This window comes from Pyrus communis, chromosome 6 (genome assembly GCF_041283825.1).
Source record: "Pyrus communis isolate YQ-2024b chromosome 6, ASM4128382v1, whole genome shotgun sequence".
NCBI lineage: Eukaryota > Viridiplantae > Streptophyta > Magnoliopsida > Rosales > Rosaceae > Pyrus > Pyrus communis.
The window spans coordinates 9,660,635-9,684,339 of record NC_142570.1 but is presented as its reverse complement, the minus strand read 5'-3'; the positions used below and the strand labels follow the sequence as shown (position 1 = coordinate 9,684,339).

The 23,705-nt window shown below is 38.9% G+C and overlaps 3 protein-coding genes, 1 long non-coding RNA gene and 1 pseudogene across 4 annotated transcripts; 2 read left to right on the top strand and 3 right to left on the bottom strand.

Annotated features, from left to right (window-relative positions):
- Positions 1 to 463: 463 nt before the first annotated feature.
- Positions 464 to 1,312, bottom strand: LOC137709694 (late embryogenesis abundant protein At1g64065-like). Its single transcript, XM_068448677.2, has one exon. The coding sequence runs from the start codon at positions 1,234 to 1,236 to the stop codon at positions 604 to 606; it is 633 nt and encodes a 210-aa protein (XP_068304778.1). The 5' UTR covers positions 1,237 to 1,312; the 3' UTR covers positions 464 to 603.
- Positions 1,313 to 2,298: 986 nt separating this feature from the next.
- On the top strand, positions 2,299 to 3,165 carry LOC137710082 (late embryogenesis abundant protein At1g64065-like). Its single transcript, XM_068449036.2, has one exon. It carries the CDS (start codon positions 2,415 to 2,417, stop codon positions 3,003 to 3,005), a length of 591 nt encoding a protein of 196 aa, XP_068305137.2. The 5' UTR covers positions 2,299 to 2,414; the 3' UTR covers positions 3,006 to 3,165.
- Positions 3,166 to 4,721: 1,556 nt separating this feature from the next.
- Positions 4,722 to 5,489, bottom strand: LOC148696260 (uncharacterized; annotated as a pseudogene).
- Positions 5,490 to 19,743: 14,254 nt separating this feature from the next.
- Positions 19,744 to 21,401, top strand: LOC137710398 (late embryogenesis abundant protein At1g64065). Its single transcript, XM_068449402.2, has 2 exons — positions 19,744 to 20,009; positions 20,182 to 21,401. Exon 2 carries the CDS (start codon positions 20,658 to 20,660, stop codon positions 21,303 to 21,305), a length of 648 nt encoding a protein of 215 aa, XP_068305503.2. The 5' UTR covers positions 19,744 to 20,009; positions 20,182 to 20,657; the 3' UTR covers positions 21,306 to 21,401.
- Positions 20,550 to 23,150, bottom strand: LOC148696259 (uncharacterized). The gene is made up of 2 exons (XR_015963579.1): positions 22,601 to 23,150; positions 20,550 to 21,810 (listed from the first exon to the last, which is right to left on the bottom strand). It is a non-coding gene; the product is annotated as an uncharacterized LOC148696259 (long non-coding RNA).
- Between the last annotated feature and the right edge of the window lie 555 nt (positions 23,151 to 23,705).

The following is a 23,705-nucleotide window of genomic DNA, read 5'->3' as shown; positions in this document are numbered from 1 at the left end:
GTAGACTTCAAACATATTCTGACTAATCTGGGCAACCGAAAGCCATTGGTAGATGTTACTATTCGGCTTGTGGATATTCCTACAATATTGAATTAGAATGGTTTCTAACTATGTAAAATTTGATTAATCAAATTATCCACTTTCAGCATTAGTTGGAACCTTCACACACTATACAATGATATCGAAGGATAAAATTGATGAAGGCTGGATTTAATATAAATTTTTTATGTTAAATTGCCCAGTCCGAAATAAAAGACCAGATTAACAAAATAAAAAAATATGAGCGAACCAGGTAAAACCCAGTAACAAAGAGGGTGTGTGGCAAGCCCAAATGATGTCTTCTAAGACATATGACACACAAGCGGTAAAGAATTAAATTGTAATCTTACTGACTTATTAAATTATTCTATTTATATGCCTAAAACATGGTAAGTGCAAACAAAATAAAGAAAAGAAAAAAAAATAAAAAAATAGGGTGTCATTATTAAGATACAAGTACAGTAATAATATTGTATTTCTGCGGAAAATACAATAAAGTCACAATGAATGAAAAAAATTAAAAAAATAACAAATCAAGAATTAAAACTGATCTCGCAAGTCTGATCATTTGCACTGCAAACTTTTAAGCGTCTTTGATGACAAATCAAATGCAATGGTGCAGTCCATGGTGGAAGACTTCTTCTTCTTCATTATAAACATTAGTTCAACTTTTCCTGCCAACTTAGCTGCACTGTTGAGAGTCAACACCCCGCTGCTCAATTCACTGCCAAGATTGGAACTGCTCAATGCACTTGAACTCAAGTTCACCTCGACGTCAATTTTTTTGGTGGAAAGCATTCCAGCCTTACTCTTTGGAATAGAAACTTGCCCGACAGTTGCACCTTGGTACAAAAACGTGACAATGGCTGCATCAAACTTGTATGGACCAAAATTTGTGTTCTTTACTCTGATTTGGGTTGTGAATTTGGTGTCGAATGAAGGTGATGTTGGGACGGAGTTGAGCTCTTGGACGTTGATGTTGCCTAACCTGACTTTTGGGGTCTTAACTTTCATGACAGTGAGACTCATCGCCGTTATGACCATGATCTGAAACACAATGAAAATACCAATGTAAATGGCTAACTTGATTCTCTTCTTGCGTTTCATCTCATCAACGGATTCCAAAGACTCTGCATCACTTCTTGTGTAACCATTTGCTGGTGCTAAAGGATATGCCTGTTGGTTCTTTTCGGCCATGTTCTTCTTGTGATTGGTTGAGGTGTATGTTTTCAGGGATGAAACTTGGAAATGAGGGATATTGTGGAAATGATGGAAGAGTCGTGCGCTATATATAGCGTTTGGAGTTTGGCCTGTTTTCAATAAGTTGTGTAGGGGAATGAGCTTCTTGGAAAATGAGAGTTTCAAGGGAATAATTTGATTGCAGACGCGCCAAACGCGTCCAAGGTCAAGGGTGAACTTATTGACTTCTAGATGATGGATGACTTTGGTGAAGCATCTATTATATGCTTTACTGGTCATCTTATATTCTTATTTTTGCTTTGAGCTGTCATGATATGGACATACAAAATATGACAATATCAACAGAAGCATCTATTATAGTACACTTTATTGTTTATAAATTTGGTCAAGCATGATACTTCTAGGGTGATGATTTTCACACTACCAATTTATCTTTTTGCAATTTTTTGTTTATTTATTGGTTACTCTTTAGCTTTTTTCAGTCGTAGGGCTAAAAAAAATATAGAAATGCAATAGCAGGAAAAAAAAAAAAAAAAAAAATTGATGAGTGCATAGGAGAAAATGGAGGGCGAAAAAGACTTTCCCTTTTTTCCATTTCTTAGGGAAAAAGTGGAATGGGTGCTCAAATTATAATTCAAGGACTGAAAGATGTCTTCAAACTAATCCAGAAAAAACAAGGCTTAAGAAACTTAATTTAACATTCAAGCTAATATTTTGTTCCACATGTGATTGATATGAATAATCTAATAGAAAGCACATAACTCATAATACTAAAGTACAGGTAGCATTTTAATATCAACTTTGCCTAGAATACGAACAATTGGATCTCTACACGTCTTATAGAGAAAGGCACCTCATGTGTTATTTTGTATTTTATATCCTTTTCTTTATGTGCTATGTGAAACAAAAGACTTCTTCCTACATACAGCCGTCTAGATTGATCCTAAATATCAAAAACCCTACCCTATACGTGCGTTTTGGTTACATTATTTGAGCATTTCGTAGAAGCTTGTACCGCACAACATTAACCCTCTATGTATATAACACACTACTCTTCCATCATTTCCACAAACTCCCTCCACTTCCAAGCTTTCATCCCACAAAAGAAACCAGCAAAAGCTAGCAGATAACCATCATCGTTTCCACCTTCATATTAAAAAAGAAAGGAAATTAACATGGCTAGGAAGCAAAATGATGCGGAATCTTTGCAGTCCGCTGACGAGCTGAAACGCCAGAAGAGAATCAAATTAGGCATGTACATTGGTATCTTCATTATGTTTCAGATCATGGTTATAACGGTGATGAGTCTTACTGTGATGAAAGTTAAGACCCCCAAGGTCAGGCTAGGCAACATTAACATCCAAGAGGTCAACTCCATCCCGGCATCGCCTTCATTTGACATTAAGTTCACAACCCAAATCAAAGTCAAGAACACAAATTTTGGTCCATACAAGTATGATGCTGGCATTGTCACGTTTTTGTACCAAGGTGCAACTGTCGGGCAAGTTTCTATTCCAAAGAGCAAGGTTGGAATGCTTTCCACCAAAAAAATTGACGCCGAGGTGAGCTTGAGTTCAAGTGCATTGAGCAGTTCCAATCTTGGCAGTGAATTGAGCAGCGGGGTCTTGACCCTCAACAGCGCGGCTAAGTTGACTGGAAAGGTTGAACTTATGTTTATAATGAAGAAGAAGAAGTCTTCGACCATGGACTGCACCATTGCTTTTGATTTGTCATCAAAGATGCTCAGAAGTTTGCAATGCAAGTGATCAGAAAAACTAAGTAGCTTGGTGCAGGAGGGTGGAGTTGAACTGCATTCTTTCTGTAACATCTTTAGGATTCAAATTGCGAGTGAACAAGTTGATTTGTTATTCTTTATGTGACCCTTGAATTTGTATTTTATACAATATTCTTTTATTAATTTTTTAAGCATTTATGTCAGTTTTACCTTTCTTCCTGTCTTCAATATATGGTGCTTTCTAAGTTTAAAACCTTGTAGATGTGTTCATTTTTACACTTGTTACGCCGTTTTACTTTTGACTATTTCATGGTTAGTGTTTACTTGTTAAGCTAAAGGTTGCTGTTTAACTTGTGAAATGTCATTTCTTCACTTGTTAAGCTAAAGGTTGCTGTTTAACTAGCACGCTTCTTTTGAGTTTTTCAGAATCTTCGTTCTACGGTGAGAAAGTCCTCTCGATTCCAGTGAGAGGACATGTCTCGTCTCTGTGAAAAACTCATGAAAGTCCGAATCTATTCTTCCTTCTTGTATTCCCAAATTGATAAGCATTGCCTATTTTGAAATCAAATATTTCGATGATATATCCTTCTAATCAAACAAACCTTGTGAGCTGCAGTTCATTTGAGAGAAATTTCACTGCTTGATTCAGATTTCGTACTAGCTGAGTATTATTTTTCATATCAGAGCATCACAAATCATTCTCTGTATTTGTCTGTTTAGAATAACTTATATTTTCAATGACGATCCATTGATTTTATGATCTAAGAACCATTTGCATACATTTCATTGCTTACACCCAATGGATTTGGTGACTGAGGAGGGTTGAAGCTGCAGAGGTACTCGCTTCCACTTGGATTAGAAATAAGTGATCATTGATCTTAAATGTGTCCTTGTATTGAGATTCAACTCTTACAGTGTGGTGGTTACAATGTCGTTTATACTCATTGTATTACATTGAACTGTGTAAAGGTTAAACTGGGAAAAAAGTAGGGTACATTTAGTCACAACCATAAATTGTGCTATCATACTTTTTCTTCCCTCTTTTACTAGTATACCCCAAAAAAAAATGCTCAAACAGGCGGCGTCCAGTAGAGCAGAGCCAAGAGAAACGTATTCTTTAGTTTGGAGTTCGAAGTAGGGGAGACCGGTCGAACAAGAACCCTACTCAGACTGGCCAAAAACAAGTCTGTATTTTATGTTTAATTTGGTCATCCTTTTTTTTTTTTTTTAAAGTTATTTTGAAAGTCATAAAGACCTTATTGCAGCAGAAACCAAAAATCAAGGACCTTATGGGAACGCACTTTTAGGATAAAAGAAATAATTAGAAAAGTGGTTTCCATGCATTTATTTTCTCATTCTACGTGCCTGTGTTTTTTTTTTTTTTTGTGTTTTTTTTTTCGAATGAAGAAATCAAAGGAGAATTAAAAAACATAAATAAGCAGAGTATGCAGATGGACAAAAGTGTCCAAAAATATATCCAAATATATATCACGTCTGATTTCACTTGCTTTGTAAGTTTGGACCGTCTTTGATGACAAGGCAAATGTGACTGCAGTCCAAAATTACTTTTATTCAACATCTAATTTTCATTTCACTATCTGATTCTATTAAAATTGTGTGATTGGATTCAATTTGATGAACTCAGGAATTCTTGCTATATATACTACAGAAGTTACGCATCTGTTTCTAAATTCAATCGAACAAAATCAATAAAAGAAAAAAAGAAAAAAAGAAAACAGGGGCCTCATTGGTTGGACAAGTAAAGCAATACAGTTCTGCAACAAAATACAAGAAGTCCCAAAGAGGACAAAAAAATGAAACGATAACAAATCAAGAACTAGCATTGATCTCGCAGGTCTGATCACTTGCGTTGCAAACTTTTGAGCGTCTTTGATGACAGATCAAAGTGGAAGCCTTCTTCTTTTTCATTATAAACATCAATTCAACCTTTCCGGTCAACCTAGCCGTACTGCTGATTGTCGATACCCCACTTCTCAATTCACTGCCAAGATTGATAGCGCTCAATGCACTTGAACTCAAGCTCACCTCAACGTCAATCTCTTTGGTCGAAAGCATTCCAGCCTTGCTCTTTGGAACCGAGAATCGCTCCTTGGTACAAAAACGTGACAATTGCAGCATCATACTTGTATGGACCAAAATTTGTGTTCTTGACTCTGATTTGGGTTGTGAATCTAGTGTCGAATGAAGGTGTTGCTAAGACGGAGTTGAGCTCTTGGACGTTGATGTTGCCTAGCCTGACCTTGGGGGTCCTAACTTTCATCACAGTAAGATTCATCGCCGTTATGATCATGATTTAAAACACAATGAAAATACCAATGCATATGGCCAATTTGATTCTCTTCTAGCGTTTCAGCTCGTCAGCGGAATGCAAAGATTCCGCATCATTTTGTTTCCAAGCCATGTTAATTTCCTTTTATTTTCTGATATAAAAGTTGAAAAAACAAAAGTTGCCTGCTTTTGTTGGTTTCCTTTTGTGGAATGAAAGCTTGTGAGTGGTGGGAGTTGTTTCGTGGAAATGTTGAAAGAGTAATGTGCTTTATATAGTATATGGAGTTAGGCCTATTTTCACTAAGTTGTGCGGTCGAATGAACTTCCGGGAAAATGTGAGTTCAATCACGGAAGTATTTTATCGCACACACCAAACGCATGGGATTTTTTTTTGTTTTTTTGAACAAAGATATTATCTACATTAAAAGAGTGATGAAGTGAGTTAAGCCTTACAATAAGCTAGTAATAATGTGGTTCAAATTCGCCTTTGGTGAGAATTGACCTAAGACATTTTACTTACAAGTGAAGAGGAATGTGACTAGATCATAGTACTAATTTAGGAACTTGAGGAACTTTTAGTTTTTTTCTCTGACCGTGACGAGGGAACATTTTAAATATCCATAGAAGCTTCTGTTAATATATTGATCAAGTCTTCTGATTAATAACAGGTGAAAACGTGATGTAGGATCTAGTTATTGGCAAATTATTGTTTTTAAACTTGGATGTATTATTCTTTAATCTCACTGGTCAAGCAAGATCCTTTTGCACTCCTATCGTTTTTATTCATTGAATTTCCATCAGTTTATACAATTGTAAGGCGGAAAGAAATTGAGTAGTGCAGAGAAAAAAATGGAGTGTTAAACTCATTTGCGTCTTTTTTTAATCAAGAGAACAAAGTGCAAATAATATTATTTGTTAAAAAAATAATTGGTTAACTATAACTTTCGATCATGTTACTGTAAAAACTATTATTTCTTGCACCATCTTGCAACTTAATATTGAACAGATATTCCTAGCTATAATGGACATGGACGTTCCACCTGCTCATATTTCAATAAGACGCTCTTTTTGTCTTGTTTCTATAGCGTGAACATTTTTATACAAAATCTTGATATTTAGTGACTAGAATCTAACTAAGCAAATTCATTAATTAAGCTTAACAAGTCAGATTTTACATCTTTAGTATTCCTGAATACCCTTAATAACAATTGAACATGGTATATGGTTCTCTACATATTAAGTATATCTAGTGGCGGATCAATGAATTGAATCTTAGGGGGTCCCAGTGTTAAAGGTCTAAGTTTTTTAGATAGAAACAGAGTCTGAAGCGTGCCAAAAATAAAAAAACCAGTTATTCACTAAGATATTTCGTCGAACACTTGGTGGACTCGTTGTCATCAGCCGAACCAAGTTGCGCACATGTCAAAAGACATTGACATATGTCGAAGCATTATGACGAGTGCCATTGGGAGAATTTGTTGAGTGTTGTCAACGTAACCTGCGATATGCATTTTGTCAGACACTTGTTAGGCACAAAAATGACCCGTACCCGATATTTAAAAGGACCTCAGATAATCTTCAAATGTATATTTCTCGAATTTTAGATGGAATTCTAGGACCACCTTGATCCCAATGTGCAGCCAGCTGATTATATCCATTTATTGTGTTGAACTAATTATAAATCTAACTAGTCATACTAACTGTGTTAAATTTCTAATTGGGTGGATTACAGTGCATCCGTTTTTTATATTAACATTTTAAATTTCCTGATAGTTTTGCTCTTTTTAATTTTGTTTGAAAAATCAGTTTACCTACATTTTATTTTTCAGATGCATATGTCTCTAGGCAAACTACATTTTTTTTTCAAATTATTTGTGGATGCAAATTTCTTTCTCTTTGGACAAAATTGCACCTACAAAACAAATAACACCTTAGGTCAAGGCCAACAGCCTCACACGCCCACGATGAATGTGGTGAGGTGGGGGGGGCTTTGGCCGAAGAACCTCCGATGCCAAAGTTAGAATTTCGAGAGAAAGGTGTTTGGAGAATTTTGAAAATTTGGCAAGAGAATTGGAATTGAGTTTTGGAAGAGAATGAGGGGGTTTATATAGGGGTGTGGCCGGCCACCTTGGGAGAAGATGGACTGGCCAGTTGGATGGTTTTGTGGGTGAAGTTTATGATTTGTGTTTAATTAGCAAATTAATTGAATAATTAATCAATTAATTAGCTAATTAATATAATAAAAAATAAATGATTTAGGGGTTACCTTATGGAGAAGATATGATGAGGGATGGATGAAGTAGGTTATAAATAAATACCTATTTGGGCACTTTTGACTTGATTGAGGGAATTTTGTCCTTTTAACCCAAAAATTCACGTGCTGCCTCTTGATTATTTTTGGCTCCACAAATGCTCCCACACCTGTTGGGCTACTCGCAAAAAAGGGCAGCAGGTGTATAGATCTTTTTGCTTTGGGAAACTTAGGATTGTTTCCTGTTTTGATGAAGATTCCCTCTTTAATAGGAAATTAGATCCTTCTAGGAAAGGGAAATAAATTTCTCTCAAAACCTATTTAAGTCCACCCTAAGTAGATTATTAAATCAATTTTGGAGAGCGATTTATTCTACCTTACAAGAGAGAGAAAGCTTAGAGGATATTTGTTCCCCCTCCTCTAGCAATCTTCTACATCTTGCCCGTGCAAAGGATCATCTTTCGTTGCTTACTTCGTCTTCTCCACGCCTCACTCAGGTAAGAAAAATTTAATTTTCCTTGTCTTTTTCTTGGATAGTGCTGTCGTGGGCCAGCCGTAGGGGTGGTGCAGCACGTCGGCTAGCAGGGGCCAGGAGTCGGCTCGACATGGGCTAATGATGTGTTGTGGTAGGGACCACTACTTGGGCTGCTCGACTTGGCTAGAGCCAAGGGCAGCTTATGCGGTTGAGGCCACGAATTATGGCGCTAGGGTGCAGTGCTAGGTGAGTTACATGGCTGATGTCCTTTGTGCTCTTGGACCTGACGCGGGCCAAGCCGGCGATTGAGAGAAATGAGAAGGTCGTGGGCTTCATGGGCTGCTAGAATGCTGGGCATGCATACCTCTTGCCTGCTAGTCCGAGAGAAAAAAAGAAGAAGGGAAAAGTCAATATGGGTTGATCTCCTCTGCTGAGTACCGTGAATGACATTGGCTGCTTAGTTCTCTTCACCAAAAGAAAGATGGGGTGCTCTCGAGAAAGAAGGTAAAGAGGATTAAGGCAGATGCTTTGGCTCGTCTGATCGTTGTCGTGGAGCCTATTGTGAATGAAGGTGGAAAGAAGAGATCTTCCCCTCCTCCTTAAGAGATGCCAGTTAAGAAAAAACTGAAAACTTCCTCCATTGCTCGTGTGGGTCCGCCTGCTGCTGAGAAGCTTGTGATTGACATGACTTCTTCCAATGGGTAGAAAAATGAGGTTACTGGATCTGAGCCTGTGGGGCCTGCCACGTCGAGAATGGCTAATACGACTGCTGATAGTATTGGTCAGTCTAGAGGTTTTGTCATGCCCTTAGTGCAGAGAATTGCTAAATCTGTACCAAGACATCTGTTGGGAGCTAAGTTCGGTTTTCCTTTAAAGAGACTTGCTATTATGAAGAGCGATAATGGGGACTCTGCTGCTAAAGTGACGCTAAGGCCCACTCCCTTTGCTGTTGATACTGATTCGCCTGTTAGGAAGGAATAGATTACCCAAGTGGGCAGCTGTGAGAAATCCACTAAGCTTGCTTTTGGGAAGGCTGCTGAGATGTGTGTGCTTTTGAAACTAGATCTATTGAAGACATGGACGCTTATGCCAAGTTTGTTGATGGCATTAGAAAGGTTGGTTGCCCAAGTTCCTTTGCGAAGTATACGACCCAATATAAAAGGACTGATCTGCTTGCTATGATGCATATCTAACAAGGCTGCCAAGGAGGTGGCGAAGACTATGGGAACGGAAGTTTATTCCTCGGCTGAGGAGATCAAGAGGTTGGATTATGAGCTCGTTGCTTTGAAGGGGTGTAATATTTCTGCCCCCACTTCTCTACAGCTTGAGACCATTCGCCAAGAGTTTATTGACTTAAAGACTAAGCTTGACGCGATCCAAGTTAAGTATGAAAGTGCAGAAAAGAAGATTGGATGTTACATACCTCAGATTCAAGATCTTGAGTTGTAGTTTCTGAGATTCGTTTCGCTGCTTATGCAAAGGATGAAGAGTTCATTACTGCTTATAATCAAGTGATCCACTTCAAAAGAATCGTTGATAGGCTTGAACCACCCCAAGTGTTCGAACTTCAAGGTGTGCTGAAGATCAACAAAAGTCTGAAGAAGGAAGTGGATGAGCTGCAGCGCATTTGTGTAGGTATACTCGAGGAGAACAAGCAACTGAAGGGTGAGAAGGCTGGGCTCGAGGTTTTGAGACCTTCTCTATTTCTCCGGAAGGCTTGCTTGCTTTTACTTTTAAGGCTTGTATTGGTGAAGTAGTTGGAGAAGTTGGTGCCCAGGCTGGGGCAGCCGAGGGTGAAGCGCTGGATGATGCCAGTACTAAGAGCATTGCGGTTGTTAAAGGTGTGACGACCTAGTAGTCGTGGGATGTCTAAGCTGTTGAAGTGTAGTCTTCTAGGTAGCCTTTGGGATTTTCTTTGTTTTCCTTGTAGCTTTTGTTTTGCTTGAACTCTTTCGGCCTTTGCTAGTGGTTTATAAACATGCTTCATTCGCTTTCTTCATCTTTGCTTTTTTTTTATTCATGCCCTAACCTTTAGACTTTATAGACCAATGCCAGGTGTGCTACTTTTCTATAAGCAAACAGGTCCGCGTAGCCTATGCAGTCATAGATGTTGGTGTAGAACTTTGCAAAGTTATTAGCCATAGGGTTGGCAGCCGGATGCCTTACTTACAGCAGCAAACAAGTCCGCGTAACCACTAGGCTGTTAACCTTGGCTTTCTCCAATTCTGTAGGTTGTGTAGCAAGTATCACAACATTTTAGGATTTTGTGTAGGTTGTGTAGCGCTTGGAAAAGGTGAAGCTTATCTACTACGTAGCATGTCAGTAGTGGATAAAGCTTCGTATATGCACGTTAACTTGTTTAACCGTTCACAAGAATATGCGGTTATATAAGTCTTGCGCAGCTTTACTGCTTAAAAGGCAAGTCGCAGGTAGTCTTCTGGAAACCGTAGGCTACCCTAGGGCAATCGGTAGCAACTTTAGGGTTTTAGGGCAGACTTTCATAAAGCATACTGCGTAATGTACCCCTCCATCTCTAAGGCCCAGTTCCCCGCAGATTAGGCCAAGAAACCCAAAAGCCTTCAGTTAGCTAAGCCTTGAAAAAGACCATTATGGATACTTCTAGGAATCCCGACGCAAACCATCATGCACCTAGTTATACCAGGGTAGCCGGACTCATCCACGTCTGGATATTCAGAGTGTAAGTTTCTCCTCCCATCTTGGAGAGCAGAACTATGTGGGTGTCGGGGAATTGGTTTACCCTCTTGCACTGAAGATCATGGTTGGTCCCTCAAGAGATGCAATTCCTGTGATAAATTGTTGTAAGCATGCAGCATAGCCAAGTTGTAGATTACTTCTGAATTCTTTATTGAAAAACGAGTGAAACAATCAAGAACTTAGCTGTAAGGTAAGAACTGCATAACAAGTGGATAGTCCTTAACTTGTGAGGTGGTGCACCTCGAGCTACTTGAGTCTTTGGGCTTTGATGTAGCGAGAAGTCACACATGGTACTTCCTCAGATTGTAGGCATTCCATTGCTTTTCGATCTCTTTGTCGTTCATGGTGGCGAGGGTGTAATTTCCTTTGCCGCCTACTCTGTTGATCTTGTATGGACCTTCCCTGATGGGATTCATCTTTTTAGAGCTTTCTTTGCGGGCAATGATGAAGGTTTTCCTTAGGACTAGATCTCCAGGCTGGAACTGTCGGATTTGGCCCGTTTGTTGTAACTAAAGAGAAGTTACTGCTGGTAAGCTATGATGCGGGTGATGTCGCATTTCTCATTTGCCAGATCTAAGTTTGTGGACATCTCCTTACTGTTCTACTCGATGCTTGGCAGTTGAGTGCTGATACTTGGCACGATGACATTGGGAAGAATGATCACTTTTAAACCAAATGCCAAAGAGAAAGGAGTTTCACCGGTGACTCGTCGTTTGGTGGTGTGATACGTCCACAGACATCTGGGGAGTTCATCTGGCCATTTTCCTTTCTTGTTGAAGAGGGACTTCTTGAGGCAGTCGATGATCGTCTTATGGGATGTTTTAGCCTGCCCATTACCTTAAGGATATCGGTGTGGACATGTGTTGCTTGATGCCATACTTTTGGAAGAACGTCACAAAATCTTTGCCTACGAATTACAGGGTGTTGTCTGTGATGATGGATTGAGGGATGCCAAATTAGCAAATAATGTTCCTCCATATGAAACGTTTTATGTCCATTTGTATCGTCGTAGTCATAGGCTCTGCTTCTACCTATTTGGTGAAGTAATCGGTTATCACGATCGTCATGCCTTTGCCCCCAGTAGTGGGCAGCATTGGCCCTACCAAGTCGATTGTCCACTGCATGAATGACCAAAGACTCGTCTGCGGGTGTAATTTTCTAGCAGGCAGTGCTAGTACCGACTTGTAATGTTGGCAACGATCGTACTTTTGTACTAACTCCTTAGCGTCTTGGTGCATGGTAAGCTAGTTGTAGCCTGCGTTTAGAGCCTTCTGTGCTAAAGATCGACCTCCAGAGTGATTTCCACAAATGCCTTCATGGATTGAGCTTAAAACCTTTAGGTCGTTGGGAGACGCTAGGCAACAAAGATGTGGTCCAATGTAGAATCTTTGGACGAGAATGTCGTTCCACATATAGTAGCATGTTGCCTATATTTGGAGCTTTCTAGACTCCAATCTTTCCATGGGGAGTGCACCATTGGCCAGGTAGTTTATAATGGATTTTTGCCAGTTTGGAATTGTACTAACCTGTGACACCTCTATTGATGGCTCCGCCTCTATGCTTGGTTTATCTAGATACTCCACCAGAATAGGGTGTTTGAGTTGGTGGTTGAGGGCGAAGCCTAGGCCGACTAGTGCGTCCGCGTGAGCATTGTGGAACTTGAGTGAGGGTGTAAGTTTGAAACGCTTCAAGTAGTCTGGCTAGTGATTAGATAGGAATCAAAATGAATTGCGAGCTTTTTCATTGCCAAGTCTTTTACCATTCGAAGGCCTGCTAGTAGAGCCTCATACTCTACTTCGTTGTTGGATGTTTTGACACCTATAGTGATCACCTGCTCAGGCATCAAACCATCTGGGGTGACAAGGACCACACCTGTTCTCGAACCTTTGTAGTTGGATGCGTCGTCGACATGCAAATGCCAGAAGTCTCTATCGGGTGGAGCAGGCGTAGCTAGAGCATGCTCGGCTACTTCCGGGGCATCGTTGAGCATCTCTGTTTTGACATATAGGCTAGGTGTGAAGGCGCAGTAGGGAGCTGTGGAGCTGGGGCCATATTACATGCAGCAGGAGATGCTCAACTACTGGTGACACGTAGCAGGAGGTGGTGTTCAATTGCCGGTACATGTTGCTCATATGTAGAATTTTTTGGGGCGACGAGGACAAAACTTGCTTCCAAGTATGTCGTTCTAGTATTCGTTTGCCCTTGGCGTGCCTTTCGGGCTGAGTTGTTGTGTTTGTCAAAAAACTTTGCATCCGCCAGTGTCTACGCCTTTATCATTACGCTTCTAGATTGGGTGGAACAGTGCATTATGAGGATGATTGTGTGCGTTTGAAGGTATAACTTGAGCTTTCTGGTTGCAACAACTATCGCCAAAGTTAGCTTATGAATTTATGGTAGCATTGAGGAGAGCTTTTGAATTGTGGAATATAGATAGTCGAGCCTCTAGCTCTTTTCGTACGATGGTAGAGCTTATTGTTGCCTCATATACCGTCAAACATGCGAATAAATCCTCCGCTGCTTCCGGTTTAGATAGTAGGGAGGTGATGTCGGGTACTTCTTCAAGTCCTTGAATGCGCATCGGCAAGCCTCGTCCCAAAGTGCATGCTTCTCTGCCAGAGCGAAAGAATTTGCCAGAGTTAAATCTTCTTTCATGATCAATTCTCCTAACAGTGGGTGGTCTGCTAGGAGTCATTTTGGAAGGCTGCGCTTACTATCGAGTCGTCGCATCCAACTATCTTTGCCTTCTCTGCTTTGAACATCTTCATAAGTGGTAAGACTTTTTCTTGATCAAGTAATATGATGAATATTCTTTGGTGAAAACCAAAGAAAATTCGTCGAAACTCTGGATAGATTGTGGCGGCAGGGTGTAGAACCAATCTTGTGCCTTGCCTTGTAAAGTGATGGTGAATATTTTGCACATAAAATCGTTGTTGTTTCGATAGAGGATCATTGTGTTTTGGTAGTGCTTCAAGTGTCTTTCCGAGTCTCCATCTCCTTTGAAGGATGTGAAATGTGGCATGCTAAACTTGCGTGGGGACTCTGCCTGTTCGATCTCGTCTGTGAAAAAAAAACAATAGAAAAATAAGTAATTAGAAATAACAATCCCCGGCGACACGGCGCCAAAAATTTGATAGGATTAAAAGCACACGACAAAGTTGCACACAAATGTCCTATTGATTTTCCTTATTAACACTAAGATTTGTCAATTGTAGCATATGAAAATAAGGGTCCTTCCCGCAGAAGATTGTTTTATCTAACTACTTAAAATGTCACAAAAACTGGGCTGCTGTCCCTACTGACCAGCCACCGAAAAATAATTATTAGACTGACTTACACTTATCTAAAGTCTACGAAATTTTATATGCAGATACTCGACACACAGAACTAGACTCATTTTTGGAGTTGATTTGCTATTTAAATTAAATCGAACAAAAACAGAACAGAGACAGATTTTTGAGTAGTTCGCAAATTAAGAAAAACGAGTTAGGGGAATTGCTATCCACCACCAAATAATCATGCAAACATGTTATGTTTCATTCAAATTCCTTCTATTTCCGGATGAAGATGCTCAAGTTGGCTCAATGTTAGAACTCAACCTATTATTCTTTCTTATGTAGTATGTTAAGAGAATGGCGTTTTCAACTTAACTTAGTCCCTAACATGCAATCTAGAATGGTGTGTTCATAGATTTAACAAGTAGAAATCATTAAGAACGAAAAGAGTTTGAGTCATCACAAGGCATCGTAAGTACTGGCGTTGTCTTACTTATCCTAGAGATTGGTTCACATGTTAATCGCAATTAACAAGTACTACTCTAGAACATATGTAGGTCCTCATTCGACAAGGGCAGGCATACACATATTCATAGCATTAGAATCTTAGAAATGCTTACTAAGTATGCATCCATAGAAAACACATAAAGAATTCATCAATGAGACAAGTAGTGAACCAACTTTCATCCATTCGTAAAAGTAATTCAAACGAAATGTCATAACAAACTTGCAATCATATTCGGGGCTTCAAACAGCCCCTAACTACTAAAAATTTAGTTACAAAATCCTTAAGTTAAAACAAAAGATAGACATGAGTTTGAGAAAATAGAACCGAAAGAAATCGCCGGAGGCTTTTCTCTTTCATTCCTTCCCCAATGCTACTTTTAAACCAATTCTTGCTGCATCATTTTCTTCTCCTTAACTCACCCACTAATAGCCATTTAGTGATGACAATAAGTGAGAGGAAATGTAAAACAATTGTAACTCCTTGGGTAGCCTTTATGCCAATTACTCTCTTTTAATCCTCATCTTTAATTCCATTTCCTCTGATATTTGAATATGTGTCAGCTGGTTTGTTCTTGATTGCATCAGTTTTGGCTACTAGATTTATTGGATTTATTGCTTTCAATGCTTTCTTGTCAGTTACAAACTGCTCAGCCTCTTGGGGACCTTTCAGTGTTGAAACAGCCATAACTTCTTCTAGAAAAATAATATTAACAATCTGCGAAATGCTCCAGAAAATAGACATCCGTAGCTTTCCAATAAGGCTCATTCTCTAATTCATTCTGAGCTGTCCGCAACTCGCTTCCAAAGTCAGCTGACCTGCACAGGCAGTTTTGACGAATACACTTAAAATTCCACTTGTGTTATTTTTCTTTTCTTTACTTGACAAATCCTACAAAACACAAAAACAAAGTAAATAACTCAGAAATATAAGGAACTAACTAAGAAAAGACAAGTGAATTTGATATAAAATTTATATAAATATGAACTTATCAGTCTCGTCATAGTGTTTCGTCGGTGACCTCGTTACGTTGGAAATTGTGCAATTGCTCAGTCAAGAGTCTCATTACTTCTTCTCGAATTTGCCTTTGTTAGGGTAGTGAAGCTCTCGGCTACCCCCATTCGTGGCTTGTTGGTCTAGGCTGCTCTTCTACGTGCTTGGATCGTATATGCCGTGGTTGCGGTGCATGTGGTTTATTCCTAGTAGGCGAGGGGATTCTTCACTGGCTGCTGGTTGAGCTTGAACCAGATTGAGTGACTGCTTCTCTCAGTCCGTCATGCTACCTACTCCGATGTGATGTGGAAGATGCTTCTTACTAACTTAGCTGTGAATGAACATTTCGCTTGGAAGGCTGCTCATGTTGATTATTAAAGTATAGCCCCAACCGTGAGTGTATGATCATCTGTGAGCCTAGTCGAGAGTGCACGCTCATTTGCGCGCTAAGACAGGAGTATACGTTATCTCGAGGGCCCAATCAGGAGTGTATAATACCTGAACACTTGGTTCGTCGTTGGTCGAGTGGCTGCTTACCGGGATGCTGCTAGAGAGGTTCTTCATCTGCCCTTGTCCTACTTCGGGACACCTCGTCTTAGGCACTTTGCATCTCAGTGCGCTATAAGAGCTGATTCACCAAGGTCGTCTGTTGCGCGAAAGCCCTTGTCAACTCTATGACTTGTCGAGACAAGTGTTGTTTGCCATTTGGATTGGAAGAGCTTCAAAGAAATGCATCTCTTTGAGCAGTGGAAGTATGGTAGATTCCGGGTGCGAGATTTGAGTTGGGAAATATCAAATCCGCCGATAAATGCGATGAAAATGCCTTCGGTTTGATCGTAGGCCCAGAAAGTTGAAGCCGGGATGGTTGAACTAATTTTCGACTGATTTAGGCCATTTGGAAGGCCGCAAAAGCAGGTTGGGCCACGGGAGTGGGTTGCTTGGCGTGTAGCGCACGTGGGTGCGAGGCTTGGGGCCAGCTTGGCGACGCATTAGGCTCGCGTTAGGTTTGGGTGGCATGGGATCGCTCGACTAGGGCTTGGGCCCTTGAAGGTTAAAATGGCATGGCTTGGGTCGCGGCTTCAGAGCCATGGGTTTTGCCAAAGGTGGTTGCCGTGGTAACCACCACGGTGGTGCCTTGTGGGGATGCCTCTCCATTCACTGCTATGTTGAACCTTGTAAATTACCGCAGTCCTAATCTTTGAACGTTGGAATTTCCATTCATCAAGGTTTCCGAGTCTCTTGACATTCTACTTTTCTTTTATGTTTTATCAAAGAATTTTTACAAATAAAAATTCCAAGAATAAGAACGTACGAAAAATCTACAAATAATCAAAGAAACAAAAAACCTTAGATGCGAGAGTGTTCTACGAGCATGTGACTCAACTCTCAATGAAAGCACCAATTTGTGGATGCAAATTTCTTCCTCCTTGTTCTTGGACAAAATTGCACCTACAAAATAAATAATACCTTAGGTCAAGGCCAAGAGCCTCACGCACCCATGATTAATTGGTGGGGGGGGGGGTGCTTTGGCCGAAGAACCTTCGATGCCAAAGTTAGAATTTCAAGAGAAAAGTGTTTGAAGAATTTTGAGAATTTAGCAAGAGAATTGGAATTGAGTTTTGGAGAGAATGAGGGAGTTTATATAGGGGTGTGGCCGGCCACCTTGGGAGGAGATGGACCGGCCACTTGGATGGTTTTGTGGGTGAAGTTCATGATTTATGTTTAATTAGCAAATTAATTGAATAATTAATCAATTAATATAATAAAAAAATGAATGATTTAGGGGTTACCTTGTAGAGAAGATATGATGAGGGATGGATGAAATAGGTTATAAATAAATACCTATTTAAGCACTTTTGACTTGATTGAGGGATGATTGTCCATTGCTCGCGCGTAAGAATTCCGGTGTGCTTGGAGGGTAATTTTTTTCATTTTCACCCAAAAATCCACGTGTTGCCTCTTGATTATTTTTGGCTCCACATTATCGGAACAACGACATAAGATTAAACAGAAAAAAAAAAAAATCAATGTCTTCATATGGAGAGACTTTGGCAACATAAATGTGAAGTTGTGAACAATGGCATATTGGCAAATTTCATTACTGGGTCAATTATTAGAGCATCTTCAAAGAAGATATTAAAATCCAAGATGAATTGACATCAAAAATCTCTCCAACCGAAGTATTATTTGTTGATTGGATTTGAAGACTTTGTGATTTAGAGTCAAATTTGACATCAATGTCAAATTTATTTTTCATTGTGGGTCCCTTATTACATTAACATTTCAACCAATAAAAATTTTGTTTCAACATTTTTTTAAGAACTACAACCATTTAAAGCTCTATTTAAATAATAAAATAACATTTGACAATTTGGTTGGAGAAGTAAAAAATTTGACATACAACTTCAGATTGCCACATCAGTCATCAATTATAATTTAACTCTTATAATTTAACATTTCCTTTAGAAATAGTTTATTTGAATTTTGGGTTTCTTTTGGATGTCTGACTCTAAACATTGGTGGTTTTTGTCTAGGAATTAAAAACCGTAAAAGTTTATCTATGAAGAACTCATAATATTATTGGTTTCTTTTCAATTGTGTATTCAAGCTTCTTAGCCATAAAATGATACTAGATTGGATCCAAGGCTTAAAATATTTGACAACGTATTAAAGTAAAATAAGAAAATGAGTTTTTTAATGTTTCATGGATTTTAAGTTAGTTTTGTTTTATTAAATTTTCAAATATTTTAAGTATTTAAATCTGTATTAATATAATTTTATGACTAACATGTATTTAGATCCTGAAAATGAAAACTTTAAAAAAACAGGACTGCCTTTTGTGATGTATACACTAGAACCGCCACAGTTCATGTACGATCGATATTTCTTGATGGATACGTCCCAACTCCTAAATAAATTATACAAATTTTATTACTAATCAAGTCCGTAGATATTCGTTCTTAGCTCCACCAGACCTTGGCCGGCCCACTTGGGCGATCATATTCCGCATGCCACCAAAATGGACTAATTCAAGCGTTCTAGTACGCCCGACTTTTCGCTCATTTTAATTTGGCTAATAAAAATATCTAGGTATGAGACGAACTTCTCTGCCATAAGGGGCATATAATTTTAATGCGACAACAACCAAGTGGGATAAAGACTTGTTAGGGGACTCCAAGTTTTGTCCATATGAGAGAATAAAAACAAATGAATTCGCCTAATATCACTGTTTGATTCACATGGTAGACAAGAATCAAACTTATTGGGACCACTAGAATAGACTATTGGATCAATAGTTAGTTTTCAAGAAAAAGTAATGAAACGATTATAAATTACATTTCAACTGTTGAGTTGATAAAAATAAAATATCAATGATATATATCATTAAAAAAATATACGACATAACTACAAATTGAAAGCTTTCCAAAAAAAAAAAAAAACCACAAATTGAAAAAGCTACTCATTTTTTTAATAAATGATATTATCTACAATAGGAAAGATGGTGGGCTTAGCCTCGTAATGGGCTAATAATAATGTGATTCAAGTTCACTTTTAGCGAAAGTCAAACATAAAACATCTCATTTTCAAGTGAAGAGGAATATCACTAGACGATAGTACTAAATGGCAAAAGCTACTCATTTAAGCAATTGTAATTTTTTTTTTTAATGAAACGAATTAGATATTTGAAAACTAAACATTCTGGCGAATTTTTCTAATGGTTAGAATAGTCTGTAGGTAACTTAATATGTTTAAGTATTACATTTTAGGCTAAATTTTTTTCGTGGTCTTTGTGGCGACACCACACTTTTAATGTGATTCTTGTGCTAAAAATGTTATTAATTAAACACTTGTAGTGAGCTCCGTTAGCATTTGAGTTCCAAAGTTAAATTCCCGTTAGTCTTCCAATAAAAAAAAATAACAGGACGTGTCACGTGGATATGTTAACCCAAATTCTTGTGCGCATGAACCTTAGGATGGAAGTCCAAACTGGAAAAGTGATCCCATCAAAGCTTCTATGGATATAATAAGGATTCTCAACTTTATATTTCAAAGGCAATGCACACACATTTGAAGTTTGAAACTTATGCAATTAACCTGTTAGACTATCTCCAAAGGAGATGTCACATTTTAAACCTAAAATTTAAATTTGACAGCTTATGTGGCATTTTGATATATTTTCATGTTTTGCTCTCCACCCGATATGTCAAATTAAACTATTATTTTATTACATTATTTTTTTTTCCTTAATTTCTGTCTTATTTTATTACATTATGTTTTGCTCTCCTCCGCCGACTCGCCTTCTGATCCCCTTCTGCGCAAGCTTAAGGATGCCATCCACCAGATCATCGTCCGCTGATCCGCACCCGATTGGCTCCCCTTTTTGCCCGGCGCCTCCTACTGGGTCCCTCCTCCACGGTCGAGATCGCATGGCCTGGCTCAGCTGGTCGATAAATTGGCCAAACCTTTGAGCGAGGAGGAGACCATGTCTATGAGCACCGTTAGAGGGTGGCCTTCTTCTGCTTATTTTATCAAAGGTTTGCTTCCCTTTTTTCGATTTTATTAATTGGGTTCTGTTCAAAATTGGGTTTTTATCCTTCAATCAATTGAGATTGGATTGAATTGTGTGTTGTGGTTGATTTAATTGGATCATCTAATTCGTTTTTCCATCTGGGTTTGTTTCTGAATTGTGTGATTTTATCTCTTTAGGTGAGATCGTGAGGTTGATTTCTGGGTTTGGTTCTGAGAAAAGGGTAGAAGAAGGCGAGGACAATAGAGTGAGAGAGGAGATAAAAATAATAAAAAAAGATTTGAAGCTGCTGTCAAATTTGACAGCAACCCCCTTGCTGCCAATTCATGTCTTCGCCACATATGAATTGACATTTCAGTTGGAGAATATTATTGTGATCTTTTTTTACTATTATAGCTTATGTAGACATTTTGACATCTCCTTTGGAGACGCTCTTACATGTTTGAAATAAAACTTAACGAGTAATATTCCATGTTGTGTAACATTTTAAAGGGAGCAAACTCACACCCATATACTCTATAAATATGCATAACATTTTACTACCGTTACCTCAAACACAACACTCTAATTTCCATATCCATCTCTAGAAGCAAATCACACCCTTCAAAGAAAAGGGATATTGTTCATTTTATATTTTCGAAGTAAAGAAATTAAAATGGCTGAGAAAGTAGGAGCTGAGAAGTACCAGGAACAGGAACGAGCAACTGGGCGCTCCGGAGGTGATCATGAAGCTTCAGCCACAACGCAATCCGAGGAACTCAAACGCCAGAAGAGAATTAAGATGTACAAATACATTGGCATTTTCATCGTCCTTCAAATTGTTGTCATCAGCGTTTTAGGTTTGACTGTGATGAAAGTGAAGTCCCCAAAAATCAGGTTGGGCAACATCTATGTCCTAAGTCTCAACTCCGTCCCGGCCGCACCTTCATTCGAGATGAGCTTCGAAACCCAAATCAGAGTCAGGAACTTAAACTGGGGTACCTATAAGTTTAATGACGGCATGGCCACGTTTATGTACGAAGGTGTGCCTGTTGGGCAAGTTGCTATTCCGAATAGCAAAGTCGGAATGCGGTCCACGAAAAAAATTGATGTTGTGGTGAGTGTGAATTCTGCAGCCTTGCCGAGCAACTCCGCTCTTGGAAATGAGCTGAGCAGTGGGCTACTGGTGTTGACCAGTCAAGCCAAGTTGAGTGGAAAGGTTACTTTGATGATGATCATGAAGAAGAACAAGTCTGCTGAAATGAGCTGCTCTATGGTGTTTAATTTGGCAGCAAAGTCTGTCCAAAATTTGGATTGTGACTGAGAGAATATGGCCGCTATACCATGAGCCAATTTTATTTTTATGTTTCCAGATGTGATTTAATTTTCACATACTTAATATTCACATATTCCATCATTACATCCTTGTTTGCAATTTGTTGAATTGTGTCTGCATTACTGGAGGAAGTTCTAAATTCAAACCTCACAAAAGACAATTGTTCGATAAAAACATATATGACACACCCCGACCGAGATCAGGGCATGCTGGCCGTCATATGGAAGTGACATAACCGTGTGCACAGTGCGGAAACTAAGAAATAATAATAAAAGTACGAATAAATACAAACTTAGCTATGCACAAGGTAAATAATAAACATGTGCAAGCGTAAGTGTGAAAAACAAAGTTCAGAGCACGAAAGACCTAGTGCAGTCTGGAAGAAACAAACACTAAATAACACACCCAAAGGTGGTCCTACACTGGTGATAATCTGTCAGATATGCCGAGAAATCCTCTGGGGAGCCACCAAAAGCGCTATCCAAACTAGAGCCTGGAGGGGCGCAAAACAGAAAGCGTGAGTGGGCAAAAACAAAGCTTTTCAAAATCATTTCAATAACAAAGTTCTAACCCCTCACCGCAAAACCTGTATACTTCCCAGAAAAATAGAATGTACACATAATATAGAAAACATGCTCAGAAAATATGCCATGTCGTATGCCTCTAAATAGAATGCAAGTACCCAGGTAATGTTGATCAAAGCTATGTAATCTGTCAGCCGGAGTCACCTAACGTGACCTGTACGGCTGAATCTAGAGCTCAAATCTCCAACTCACTAACTACACCTGCACACGAGTTGGAACCACCTAAAGTGGTCTGTACGACAGGACTGGGTGTAAATAAGTACGCTCAAGTGCTATGATCACGTGAAGACTGGGCAAATAATTGCAGGTTACCTACGAGTCAGAACCACCTAAAGTGGTATGTACGATAGGACTGTGCACCTAACTTGGATCCAAGATGAGTGTGTGGTGCGGGAGGTGAACATCACGTGAAGAACTGTGCCCAACTCTGGGCAAGAGCACTAACACCGGGGTGCAGGTTATGAGCTCTCTATGCATCTCATATCACTACTAAACACAAACATAAACCATAACTTACCTGGCACTTACCCGTGCATCCGCAGCACCAAACATATATATATATATATATATGCAACTACTAATACATAACTAAATATGCAATTGCAATTCATGGCATTTAAAACATATAAACGTTTCATTTCATTTTCTGGGAAAATCATAAGTATATAGGTATATATAGAAAACCAAAAGCCCACTCACTGGTATGTAGAAGGGTCGTAACCCCCTTGCCTCGAGTGACTGCGCCCGTCCTCAGGATAGGTCTCACCACTTTCAAGCACTAAAACCCACGGAATATCGCCGGGAAAACTCCACCAAAACCGGCCAAACCTGCAACTCACGATCCCGACGTCCAAAACCTTCAAACGAACCACCCTGAGCGTCCTAAGGACCTCACCAAGCTTCCTACAAACTGAAATGGGTATGGTTGAACTCCTAAGGACCTCACGAGCACAACTATGTAGTTTTCTTCCTCGATCCGTGATGTTTTCGAGCACAATGGGTCTTGTCCGTACGTATGGTGAAGAAAAGAGAGAAAGAGAGAGAGAGACATGGATATGGGATAGGGAAAGGATGAGGGTGAGTGTGGGTGTGTGTGTGTGTGGTCCAAAACAGCCAACCAAAACCCCCAAAATGACCACACAACGAAACCAACACACTAGGGGCAAAATTGTCATTTTACCCCTACGGTACGAAAAGTCCGGGACGGGCTGTTAGAATATATATTTCTATTTAACACTAAAGAAATCAATAATAAATAAAAGAAAGTGAAATAACATAGCTATAGTTTTGTGGGAGTGCTTGAACTTAATTAGAATTTGACATTGGGCAACAATTATGGACCTGGACTTTTTTTTCTTGTAGTTGGTCGTACTACTAGAGTTGATTATTCAGCTTTGAATATGACGTTTTATATGAGTTGCTTCAAAAGTGATCTAATGGCCCAGAACTTGTATGAAATGTATATATTATAATATATATTGCTAAGTTTTGCATCATATATTTTTATTTTTAGTTTGCAACCATTTTTTTTAATTGTATCAATTTTCTTTTCAGTTTTAATTTGTGCCTATTTATTAATTTCTTTTTGTCCATATTTTCCAAACTTTTATTTGTACTCATTTTTTTTAACCATTCTTTGAACCAATAATTTATTAATAATGAACCCATTTGTCTTTAAAAATGTCCCACTTTGTTATATGTAAAATGTACCCTTTTTTTTTTTAAGTACCATTTTTTAATGTAAAATGTACCCATTGTTTTCAGATATAAAATGTACCGATTACTTCATATAAAACATACCACC